The following is a 13,330-nucleotide window of genomic DNA, read 5'->3' as shown; positions in this document are numbered from 1 at the left end:
TGCTTGCTACTGACTTTTTCCCCCCTACATCATATAAAATACTTCACAAATTTTTTGGATAAGTTAAGTAAGTATTCTATTAGTGTTTTATTTAATGTTACTATTAGCAATGTAATTTTATCAGATGCTCCTTTGGCATCTGTAGAAATGGATCTTATTTGTTTTTGCTAAACCATTCTTGGTGGTATCCCTTGATGTTGAATTGGTAAGAAATACCTAGGATATGTATCACTTCATTAGAGTGTATTAGAACACTGAGGAATTTTACATACTATCATTTCACCTGGTAAGTTTCTGGTTTATTTTATTGTATGGATGTTGTTTTATTTTCATTTTCTGGGTACATAAAACCTGTGATCAAGATCATATTTGTCTTGTAGGATGAATGGGATGGTGTGTTCATCTTCACATTCTTCAAGAGTTTTAAATTTTCATTAAAAAATTCTGAACTTATCACTGTTGTCATTCATTATTCCAGATACTCATTTTGTTCATAGTTCTTACTTAGACAGTGTTGTCCATTTTATCTTGTTAATTTAGTTTTCTATTTCTTGTGATAACAGCTTTGTGTGAAATTATGTATTTTTCTTTTTAAAATTTTGTGTAAAAATATTACGATGGTGAAGCTTCTCCATTTTATTTTATGGCTGTATATAAGAGTTTATTTTATACAACCTCTTTCCATTGTATTATCTGAATAACCTCTTTCCATATGTATTATCTGAATCTTTTTCCCCCCCCGCGTGCTACCACATGCCAATATACTGCCTCTTTTTCGGGGAATCTAAGATGATTAAGGCATTCCTGCCCAGTACTACTCATTTAAATTTTCTAGAATGGTCCTCACCCCATCCCAAAGTGCCAGCTCTTAAATTGTCAGTGTTATCAGTTGATAGATCTTTGTATTTATCATTCATGATTACGTTCTGTTTTCCTTTGGGCTTAATAGTTTTCTAAAATCTTATATTTTATTACTTTTTCTCTTTTGATGAACACATTGAAAATTATGATTTCACCTGTGAATACTGCGTTGGTCATTTGGTATTTGTAGAAATCCTGTTTTCGTAAATTTTTTTCTCATTTGAATTGTTTATTATAATATATAGTTGAAATTTAAGTTTTGGTTTATTTCTGCTTTTTTGTTTTGTTCTGTGTTTAGCATTGTGGCTAGGGATCTGGAATTTCTGGACATTAGAGAAGATATATTTCTTGTCTTTAGTACAGGAAGAGATCCAAGTGTTGAGGGGCCCAAAGCTTGTGTAGTTTTTGCATCCCTCTTTAAGAGGGAATACAGAATTGTGTACACAGGTGAATATTTGTTTAGAATGAGAAGAGAAGTCATTTGTGTAACCAAAGGGCTCAGGGCCCAGTCTTCATTCATTTTGTGGCAAATCTGCCTGTGCTTTAAAGTATAAAATTTTGTTTATGTCCATTGAATCTTCATTAATCTTATGTACTTTGTGTCCTACACTTTTGACTACATGCTGTAGATAATATTTTTTTCAACTTCCAGTGCTTACTAATAGTTTTTGCATTGATTCTTTTTGTTGCCTAGATAATATCATTTCCATTATTGTGTAATGGCATTTAAAAATCTTACTATAGCTGTTGTCAAACAAATTTTCCATGTTTGATATTAATGTTTCCATACTTCTGTTGACTAAATTTGATGCTTTTTTTTTTTTTTTGCTCACCCTTTTGTTGTTAGCCTTATAAGCACCGCATTGTTAGATTTTATTTAAAAAGAAATCCTGTTGAGCTTTTTTAATGAAGCCACTTAATGTGATCATGATTAATAGTTTGGCTTCTGTATTTTTTCCTCCTTGCTTTCTCAGGTTTGACCTGTGTTTTAGTCCTTTCATTTTATGGTGACTTTTAAGGAGTAGCATTTATTTTCATTACCTGTAGTGTGGGTGGGGAGTAAGTGAAGCTTTCATCTGTGAGTTTTTTTTTTTTTTTTTCTTCATCTCATGGGTTGTGGTTGTGGGCAAGAAGTACGTATGAAGAGCTGGTTGGAAGACATTGAAAGTATGTAATGCGCATTTTCTTTTTCCCTAAAGCATTTAGAGATTTGTTAAGTAGGGGAGAATTTATGTTGTTTGGGTTTTATTGCATGACTTCATGTTGTCACAATTCTAGTAGCAGTTTTAACTGATGACTTTAGAATGAAGTCAATTAAGAATTGATAAGATAATCACTTGTTCTCCTCAAGTAAAGTTTTAATCCTCACAGCCTTCTGGGGTTCTTCGTGTGTGTGTGTGTGTGTGTGTGTGTGTGTGTGTGTGTGTGTGTGTGTGTGTTAGGCAAGCTACTGCAGACTTAGTTTGCTTAGTTTATTAGTGCAAGTTAAAAGGCAGTTTTGCTAGTACTGATAAAAATGCTTCTCATGCTAACAGAATACTGCTTGCCTCTTAATGTTTGTAATGGCAAATTGTATTTATTCTTTAAACACATAGGAAGGGCATGAAACTGATTTTCCTCTATAGGACTCCCTTCCCCAGTGGAATAGAAGTTAGATAGAATGAGAATTTTTTCACTCTTAAACCCAAGAAGACAACTTCCTCTATTTTGCATTTTTGGGTGGTGGTTATAGCACTTGTTTTGAGGTTTGACCACCCTTTGTTCGGCTATTTTTATTTTCACATATCACTTTGAGTACACTTACTGGTATTTTAACTATATAACAGCTTGTGTAATGAAATTCATACATGCGTATTATATCTTAAAACTCTACTGTTTTGACTTATTTGTATTAATTGGTCTATTCTGTTTCTGCTTCATCAGAGTTTTTTTTTTTCTTTAGCCAAGTGAATGCCTAGTTTTCCACAGCTGAACTAAAAAAGCCAAATCATACTCTTAATAGATTTGCAATGTTTGTTTTCTCTGCTGAACATGTAAATTATTTAAGATATGACATGAATTTTAACTGTTTGGTTGCTCTGTGACCCCACCCTCCCACCCCCAAAAACCCCAGTAGAGGATGGCTTTCTTTCTTTTTTTTAAATGAATTTTGTATTTGCAGTTTGCTTTCATTGCTCCACTGCTAGACACTGAACATAAATCTGGGTGCTGCATGTTACAATATTCTTTCAAATGCCCAGGATCCCGTAATAGTGTAATGTTTAGTTTCTAAGGTGGGTAAGACTGGCTGTCGGCCAAGAGCATCCATTGAGCGCTTTCGTGGCGAGGACTGTGAAGAGAAGGAGCAGAAAAGACTGATGGAGAGAGCGTACAAGAGCAATACTGACGACATGCTTTTTATGGGGCAACATGACAAGAAGTTTGAAGTCCCATATTAACAAAGCAAGGGCTTGAGTGCTCAGAGGGTCTCAAACTGAAATTCAGGGCTCAGTTGGAATCTGAAGTTCAGGTGAGAGCAGCTGTGGACAAAAAACAAGGTACAGATGGGGCAGTTTTGGGGGGCAGCCAGTGTGGTCTAAACACAGGAGAGGACAGACATTTTGCTCTTACTGGAAACTATGTCCTGAATTGAATTGGAGCGCCTGATTTTGTTATGTGAGCTGGAGTAAAGGCTTAGGAGAACTTTTACCCCTTATTTATTATTTATTTATTTATTTATTTATTTATTTATTTATTTATTTATTTTTACCATTGTTTAGCTTTCAAAGGTCTTTTTTTTTTTTTTTAAAAGATTTTATTTATTTATTTGACAGAGATAGAGACAGCCAGTGAGAGAGGGAACACAAGCAGGGGGAGTGGGAGAGGAAGAAGCAGGCTCATAGCGGAGGAGCCTGATGTGGGGCTCGATCCCGGAACACCGGGATCACGCCCTGAGCCGAAGGCAGACGCTTTAACCGCTGTGCTACCCAGGCGCCCCTAGCTTTCAAAGGTCTTACTAAACAAATTTCAGATTCAGTGAAACTTGGTAATTAAAAATTAAGCAAGATGTTGGGGCACCTGGATGGCTCCGTTGTTAAGCCTCTGCCTTCAGCTCAGGGTGTGATCCCAGAGTTCTGGGATCGAGCCCCACATCGGGCTCCCTGCTCTGCTGGGAGCCTGCTTCTTCCTCTCCCACTCCCCCTGCTTGTGTTCCCTCTCTTGCTGGCTGTCTCTCTGTCAAATAAATAAATAAAATCTTAACTATTTTACAACTTGCTTAATTTTTTTAACTGCATATTTCTTTGCACAGAAATTCAGTATACGAAATGCTAGAAATTATGTAATAACAGCAACATTTCAGAAGCTATATAACGTAATAGTTACTTGTAGATTTAAGCTGATACTCTCTCTCATTTTGTGAGAAATAAATAAAGTATCAGGCATATGCCCTGAGATTTTCAGATTTGTACATATTCTGTCGAAGACTTAACTGCTATTTACGGTTTCCATGCCATGGGGTAATAAGGTCACTTTTAGTGCTATTCAAGGAGAGGAAATCACATTATGTTGACGAGGTTCTAGTATTAATATGCTAATGTTTCGCTGGATGCTTTTCTTTAATACTCCCGGACAGAAAATCTTAAATTTCAGTAAGTAGATTGAGTAAAGCCTGATTAGATTCTAAATTCCATCCTCCCTCAGAATGGGATTAGTTGCTGCTCTTTCTCCAATCCCTACTCCATTCCATATTGCACAGTAGTATTTCATGCAAAAAATTATCATTTTACAAACCAAGTAGAAGATACAATGGGAGACCCCTTGTATGACAGCAAACAAAAAGTTCTTTTTATACACTAAAAAAATGTGTAACATTTCTATCAGAAAACCTAAAAATGCTACTGTGGTTCACATAGAAGATTTAAAGGAGTAGAAAAGCACACTGTATTCTTGGATTTGAAGATGTAAGCTCTTAACTATGTCAATTCTAAAAGCTAATCTACAAACTTAATGGCATTCTAAAATAAAAAACTGAAAGGATTAAAAAAACTCCACCAGTTACTCTGTTGTCAAGTATTAGTCTAAGCTCATTTTGTAGATGAGTAATGAAGCTCGGAGAGTCAAGTAACCTCTCCCAGGTCGCAAAGCTAGGAAGTACTTCAGTGGAAGCAAGGCTTCATGACAAGGTGAGTTTGAGGGCTCAGACCTAAGAATAATATTTAGTAAGCACTTATATCATTAAGTATTACTATTCCAAGCAAAGCACTATGCATTTTTTTCAGTTAGAATGACATCTAAATAGTACTTAGAAAATAGGAATCTGTGAGACTTTTCTAGAGAGGTTCTAGAGATAATGCATGCTGTGTTTATAGACTTACAGGTCCTTTATAATTCCCTCCGCCCAGTTTCACTTTTCTCTTATACATAAGCAGTTGTTCCAGAACCTTTTATTGACTAGTCCATCCTTCCCCTAAAATCTCCTCCTCTTTATATGTCAAATTTCATATATATGGATTGTTTTGGGCCATCTGTTCTGTTCCATTAGTCTTTTTGCCTATTCCTGTTATCAGTTCTATACTGTCTTAATTTTATAAGTGGTTAGGATAAGCCTCGCTACTGTGTTCATTCAAAAAAATATCGTTGAACCAGTATTTGTGGCCAATACTGTGTACTAAGAACTGTGTAAGTTCTGGCAAAACCGCGCTGAACAGAGCAGTTCTCATGGAGTGTACTCTTGTGAAGAATTTCTTGGGTATTTTTCCTGTTTATAAATTTTACAACCATCAGGTTCTTCTGGTTCTTTCAATTCATTGACAAATCCAATAGCTTTTTTATTTTATTTTTATTTATTTTAGAGAGAGAGAGTGGGGGAAGGAGCAGAGGGAGAAGGATAAGCAAACTCCACACTGAGCGCAGAGCCCAGTGTGGGGCTCAATCCCATGACCCTGAGATCATGACCTGAGCGGAAACCAAGAGTCAGATGTTCAGCTGACTGAGGCACCCAGGTGCCTCAGCTTTTTTATTTTAAATTGTATCATAATAAGGAAAATTGACATTTTTGACAATTCTGTCCGTGAACATAGAATGCTTTTCAAGTCATATGTATCCCCCCCCCCCCAGTCTTTGGCCTTTACTTAAAGCCTTATGGGGGTGCCTGGGTGGCTCAGTCAGTTAAGCGTCTGCCTTCGGCTCAGGTCATGATCCCAGGACCGAGCCCCATCTCAGGCTCCCTGCTCAGAGGGGAGCCTGCTTCTGCCCCTCCCTCTGCTTGTGCTCTCTCCCTTCCTTTCTCTCTCTCTCTGTCAAATAAAAATCTTAAAAAAAAGTTAAAGCTTTATAGTTTCCTTCCATAAAGGTCTAGAATATATTTTATTAGATTTACTCCTAGTTACCATATATTTGCTGTTGCTACTGTAAATGGTATTGTATATTTGACTTAAGTTTTATAGCGACTTGTATACAGAAATGGCCTTTTTGGGAGGGAGGTCTGGGGGTTATATAGATTTTTGTATCCAAACGCCTTGTAGAACGTTTCCAGTAATTATTCTGTATATTCTGTAGAATTTTCTGTATTGATAAACATATCATCAAATAATTTGTTTTCAATTCTTCTACTTATTACATTGGCTAATTAGGACTTCTAAATTTAATGTTGAATAAACATGGTAATGGTGGACATTCTTTTTTGTTCTTGATTTTAGAGTTTCACTGTTTAAAAAAATTGTTTCTGCAGGTTTTTAGTTCCCTTCTAGTCCCATTTACTGTGAATTTTTAAGATAGATGTGACATTTTCTCATGCTTTTCCTATATCTCTTATGATCATGTTATTTTTCCTTTAATCTGCTCATATGGTGAATTATATTTGTAACTTTTCAAATAAAGTCTATCCTTAATCCTGGATTCCTGGAATGCATTGGTCATAATGTATATTCTTGCTTATGTACTCTTGGATTCTGCTTGCTAATGTTTTATTTATGGGCTTTTGGGTTTTTTGCATCTATATTTTAGTGAAGTTGGCCTATAATTTTCATTTTCCCTGATGTCCTTGTCTGCTTTTGATATCTAGGTTATACTGGCCTCATGAGTTGGGGAGTGTTTCTTCCTTTACTGTTGTCTGGAAGAATCTGTGTAGTACTGGAATTACCTGCTCCCTGACAGCTTGGCAGAGCTGGCTCTTACCATTCCTGGACCTGATTGTATATGTGCAGCAAGGTTCTTTTGTTTCCTAGATTTTTCACTTATATTGGTCCTAGAACTATTCAGACATTCTAATTATACTGTCCGCAAACATGGGTGAACTTAAATAAGAGTAGGGAGGACTTATTGATAAGAAAACACAGGAAAGGCAGAACTTCAGGAATGAGTCAGAATTTCAATTAGAAACTACACTTTGGGCCAGAAACAAGTTGGGGGTGGGTGGATGGGAAAGGAGCTAAATCTGAGATTTTGCTCGAGAAGAAGGATCCCTCCAGCCAGGCTGATGAGGGCATAGGTGAGCTAACGTGGTCTTAGCAAGTTGACACCCCTCCCCCCCACTCCCACTTACGCCTGAATGATCAAGCAAATGTGCACTAACAGAACACAAGACATGGCAGAAGTAACAAACAGATTTAGGTTCCACCCCTGCCCCGTGCGGGGACTTCAGAGATTTTGGCACTTTCTGATCATTCTTCAGAATGTAAATATAAAGAATAAGGGACTTCAGTGCCGTCCTTGTAGAGTTCCCTACCCCATTCTCCCACCTTTCCATGAAGGGAGGTATATTAAGAAAATACAAAATTTGCTCACAGTCAGTCATACTGGTAGAAGGGGAGAGACGGTATGGACATTCTCCTGAAGTTTAAAAGGATTGACCTGCATTTAGTTCTTTACAATCAGTTTCTCTTTTATTGTTATGTTTAAAGTTACTGTGAAAATTAACTCATATTTTCACTGTTTTCCGGTATTTTATATCCTGTTTCTTTTCATAACTGTTTATAGGGACTTGAAAAACTAATTTTGAAATAAATTTAAATTATTTAGTATTTTTACTTCTGCCAATTCATGCTATTTTATATAAACACAGTATATTTAGTGCCTTTCAGAAAAATTCCTTTTCTCTACTTGTTATCTTCAGCTATTCTTAGCTAATGTTTTTACATGAGTTTTTCTGAAAGCAACAAAAAATTGATTAAGGCAAATCTCTGGGCCAACCTGAAGTTTAACTTTGGAGACTTAAGTATTAATGAGTTTCTACAGAAAAAATTTCCTTTGCTTTTGTTTATAGATTGAAATCAGTGAAATGAGCAAGTAAGTCAGTGAGAGTTGCTTAATGAAGTCCATTGTACTTTTTGACTTAATTTCCCGATCTTAGTGTCCATTGACCTGACTTTAGGTAGAAAGCATGTGATTCTAGACAAGCATGCAGTCAGTCATTCTAGGTATATTGCTGCTTAAGAAAACGACTTTAAAAAATGTGTTAGAACATGGGAAAAAAAGCTCTTGCTCTCTTGTGGTTTTACAGGGTGCCAGAGGTTTGGTTGCTTGTATGTTTCACTCAATTGCTTTCTGTTCAATGAGTAGGATCACCACCATGCCTCACAACTTTGCAGACTCACTGCAGAGGAAATAGCAAGAGGTAAAATGACCTCAAATGAATGTGGCTTTTTTGTGGGATGTAGTGAGTAGACAGTGCTACAACTAAATAAATGAATTATGCAGGAAGACCTTTACTTAACTCATCTTTATGTTCTTTTTACACTGTGACTCCCCTGCCCCCGTCATTCCTTGTTCTTTAAACATGTGTACAGTGATTAGTTTGTTGTAAACATGTAACATGATTACAGTTGAGTTTCTTATTTTTATAATCTTATTATCATTTCTCTAGTAAGCTCTTTCTTTTCCTCTTTTGCGCTGACAGCTTCCTTACTGTGAGTGCCTTAAGGTAGGAGATCTTAGACTCAGTGTTGGTTGAATGGAACTAACTCACTCCATCTTGTCATGTTGGATTCTCTATATCCGGCAAGTTCCTATTGTTTTCACTGCATAATCATTTTGTACTTGGAAAAATAAAACTGGTATTTGTATCTCTCTACCATAAGTCTTGGGTAGCGGCATGACCTTTTATCAATTCAGTCTTAGGTGTGAGAGATTTTGATAACAGTTTAAAGGGGAAGCAGAAATCATTATGTATGGTAAACTCCCAGTTACCTGTGCTCTTAGAAGGCAGAAGGAAGTCTGGGTAGTTTTATATCTGTGTTTATTGCAATGCCCATCATACTCACATGCCTAGGAGGCACTTCTTTGCCTGTTGGCCAGCTTATTACCAGTGTCAGGATTGACTGAGATGTATGGGGACGATTTGAGGTCTGGACATTTAACTCCATAAGTATGGAGAAAATAGAAGTGATACATTTGCTTTGTTTTCTGAAGGTAGCTCTCAGTGTAATGTAGTGGTTTTGGGCACAGCATCGAGCCAGACTGCTTGGAATCAGTCTCCAGCACTTACTGCCTGTGGCTTTGGGCAAGTTACTTAATCTATTCTGTCTCCTCTTCCTCACCTGTAAGATGGAGACGAATAGTAAGAGTACTACCTACTGCGTGGACTTCTTGTGAGCTTTCAGTGTGTAAAGTGCTTAGTGCTTGCAGCATGGTAGACATAAATTCAGTAGAGGTATTGTTGCCAAGTCAAACGAGCCAAGTGTGACTCATTGTGTACCTGATGTACGGGTCCCTGAAGGAGTTTGGGGTGTAAAACTTAATTTTTCTGCAAGTCTGATTTATAGTTACTTTTGAATAGCCTCAGAAATGGGGACTGAAAGCATCAATAAGGTATCTGTGTTTGGGTTGTCTTTACTGTACACTGTCTACCTTCCCCGGGAAATATTCTTTTGTCTTAGCTGTTCCATGGCCTGAACGAGTCAGGCTCTTCTGCAGTGACCACAGCAGGGAAGCTTGTCCTGGGAGACTGGGTGAGGGGCACCTCCCCACCCCCCATGCTAGGTCCATGAGTCATGCTGTGAAATGAGGCTTTTGCTTCTCTTATAGTGCCCTAACTAAAAGGTTGCCATCTCATCCCTGGGCACTCTAGTGTTGAAAGACGTGAACATCCAAAATAGGATTTATTAGGATAGTGATTCATTCATTCAGCAAGTGTTTCCCTAGGGTTTATGTGCATGGCCTTAAGGAGTTTGCAGAGACAGGGTTTTCCTGTCCTAAAGTAGAGTGTCAGTCCTAACTGAAGGGAAAACATGAAAATGATTGTTTTGTTCTTCCTGCTATCTCTGAAAATGGCCTGGTTCTCTTTTAGAAATGGAGTTTATGATTGCTCTCTTTGTACATCTAAAAGCTTTGCTATGATTTGTTTTGTAGAGGAAGGTTAAGAGGAGAAGCCGTTAAGTTCTCTCATCTAAGTTTCTTCCTGATAAAATGACTACGTTTCTAAGAAGTGAAAAATTACCCGTGAATTTTGTTTCCCAAATAATTTAGTGAAATGTCAAAATGAATTTATTCATGTTGGCTTTAAAACTTATTAATAAAGATATTCTGCATCTTTATCAAGTCTGTCTTCCATTTTGTAAATAAATTTGTTCTTGGCAAGACGTATACACTTTGAGTTGTATTTTCCCATTGACTTAGAGATGACCGGCTGCGGCCCTGCTCGTGCCGACACTGCACCCCCACGCCTGTGAAGATAGTGTCAGGTGGTCTGTGCTTCCCTGTACTTGACGCTAACTCACTGTAGCGTTTGTCACTCAGAAACTGTGCTGTCTTAGCCTTCCGGAGACATTAAATTCTTATTTTAGTATCTTTGTAATTAGGATGTATCTTCCAGTTGATGGCATCCTAGAGTCAAGAAAAGATGGTATTTGTTTCTTGTCTTGTCTCCTGTTTGACATTGAGTAGATGCCTTGAGGGCAAGGACTGTTACTCATTCATTCGTGTCACCTCCAGTGCGTGATTTGCAGTTAGAACCCCGCTTTTGCTCATCTGCAGTGTAGCAGTTTTTAGGATCACGTCAGTAAGCGTTAATTGAAATGAGTTTCTTCAGGACACTTTTGCAGGAGGAGGCGTTTAAGAGGAGGCCTGGTAAGTGCTGGGAAGTAGTTAAATGTGACTTCAGTTTCCCTTCCTTTGTACCCATTCAGTCTTTCTCTCGTGGTTCTCTTGTTCATACTGACGGAGACCTCAGTGACAAAGTGCTACGTCCACTTTACCAGAATCAGTTGCTTTTAGCAGATGCCAGTGAATTGAAAGAATAAGACTGTTAGGTTCTTATTTGTGATATGCTGTTATTTTGTGAACATCTTTTGGTTATTGCACCGTGCCGTAGTCACTTTTCCTTATGTAAATGAGGAAATGGGGAGTCGGTGTATTTAGGGACATAATGTTTATTTTAGTCCGTGGTGATGGAAGAAAGGCCAAACTTCCTGCCCAAAGCTTCTGCTTTAGAAGCATCTTCTTCTGAATTACTATTTTTTGTTATTTTTATTGGTTTAAAATTATCTGTCTTATTTATAAATAGCTCTGTGATTATGAGACTTTGGGTTTTCACACTCTTATCACAATAAATCAGATGTTTGCTTGAAAGGTAGAGTTGGTCTAGACACCCTTTATCTTGCCCGCAATACTTGAATTATCAGTCTTGCAAAATCCAGATGGAATCTTAGTGCTAGAAGAAACTGCTTAGTGAGTGGTTCTAGTTGTTTTCTGTAAGTTAAGCTTTTGCATGTGAGTGATTAGAAAAGTCTTACCTGAGACCTTAATTGGTATTTTTCTGGAAATGACTACCGTGTACATTTTTAAAATAGACTTTATTTAAGAAAAGTTTTAGATTTACGGAAAAATTGAGAAGATAAAACAAAGTTCTGTGGGGTGCCTGGGTGGCTCAGTCACTTAAGCGTCTGCCTTCGGCTCAGGTCATGATCCCAGGGTCTTGGGATCAAGGCCCGGGAGCCCTGCATTGGGCCCCCTGCTCAATGGGGAGTCTGCTTCTCCCTCTGCCTGTGCCTCTCTACCTCTCCCCTCACCCTCCACCCCGGCTCTCAAAAATAAATAAAAAAATCTTTAACCCCCCCCCCCAAACAAAGTTTCTGTATACCCATAATCGAGTTTCCCTGTTATTAACCTGTGATATTGTATGGTACATTTGTTATAATTAATGACCTAATATTGAAACTTTATTATTAACTAAAGTTCATACTTTATTCAGGTTTCCATAGTTTTTGCCCAATACCTGTTTTCTCTTCTGGGATTCCATCCGGATACCCCACTGCATTTAGTTATCATGTTTCCTTAGGCTTCTCTTTGCTGACTTCCTTTGTTTTTGGTGACCCTGACCATTTTGAGGAGAATTTATGAAGTATTTTGTAGAATGCCCCTCTAATGGAATTTTTTTGATGCTTTTCTCATGAATAGAGTGGAGTTACGGGTTTTTGGGAGGAAGACCCAGGTAAAAGTGCCATGCTCATCAGGTCACATCACATCAAGGGTATACGCCGTCAACATCAACACGGTTCTTACTGTTGTTTACCACGGTCAGCTGACTAAGGTAGCGTGTGTGGTTTCTCTACTGTAAAGCTCCTCCTCTCCTTTCCCGCCATGTTCCATATTGTATTCTTTGGAAGGAAGTCATTGTGTGCAGCCCACACGGAAGGAGTGGGGATGCTGTGTAGTTTTGAGTAAACATATCTAATGGCAGAACCGTTTAAATTTGTGTTTGCAACAAAAACATCACTTTACCCTGCATTTCAGAGATTTGGTTTGGCAGAAATTTTCATTCTCCGTGTTTTGAGCTTCACTGCCGTGTGGCTGCACTTAGGTGTTCCTCTTCACCTACTTCTTGTGCCATCTATTTGATACTTATTTTTGAGAAAATAAAATGAAAGCGAGATGTGGGAGATTATTCAAAAACTCTTGAATAAATTTTGTTAGTGTTTTGATCTTCATCTATTGCTTTTTCTCTCTTAAAAATATTATTTCTAAAATCGAGGGCTTGCTTGATATGTAAATTATGATTAGAGACCAGAACAGTTTAGGACCCAAAATGATCAAGGGAAAGCACCTTGTTGGAAACCCCCATGACAATAGCCTCTCCTTGTAGTTCCCATTTGTGTGTTTCAATTATAAGGCTTATGTTAAAATTAGATCAGAATTTCCATTGTAGACTCTCAATTTCATAGTTGTGTAACTGCCATATAAACTTGATTGTAAACAAAGGCCTGTAATGATGGCCTTATTTGTGCAGTTCAGGTGAGAAATTGTGAGGACTTAATTTGATTCCAAAGGTGAGTATAAACTTTTTTTTCTTACGATTTCCTAAGTTTTCTACCATGGGGACGTATTATTTTAAAATTAAAAAACTAAACTAAAAAATACAACTAATTTGTTATAGTCTTGAAACTTTATTATTATTTGTAATTATGTATATTTCTTTTTGACTACTTTCCCCAAACTTTTAGAAACTTAGAACCATTTAAATCCATTTCCCTTCTTTCACTTCTTGTGTTTTTGT

At 37.4% G+C, this 13,330-nt stretch overlaps 1 protein-coding gene across 4 annotated transcripts in view; it reads left to right on the top strand.

The window, feature by feature from the left end:
- The window catches only part of RRAS2 (RAS related 2), a 71,662-nt gene that overhangs the window by 26,027 nt on the left and 32,305 nt on the right, over positions 1-13,330 (top strand). The window contains exon 1 of one of the 4 annotated variants that reach the window (XM_045796537.2): positions 11,890-12,367. The exons of 2 other annotated variants lie outside the window; for them this stretch is intronic. In XM_045796537.2, the coding sequence (XP_045652493.1) occupies positions 12,227-12,367 (141 nt within the window). In that variant the 5' untranslated portion in view covers positions 11,890-12,226. Of the gene's footprint in view, positions 1-11,889; positions 12,368-13,330 lie in introns of those variants that run through there. One more of the 4 variants, XM_045796539.2, reaches the window with a different exon arrangement.

This window comes from Ursus americanus, chromosome 24 (assembly GCF_024610735.1).
Source record: "Ursus americanus isolate L20-20 chromosome 24, mUrsAme1.1.p, whole genome shotgun sequence".
Classification (NCBI taxonomy): Eukaryota; Metazoa; Chordata; class Mammalia; order Carnivora; family Ursidae; genus Ursus; species Ursus americanus.
The sequence above is the reverse complement of the archived record's forward strand: the minus strand, read 5'-3'. Positions and strand labels throughout refer to the sequence as shown.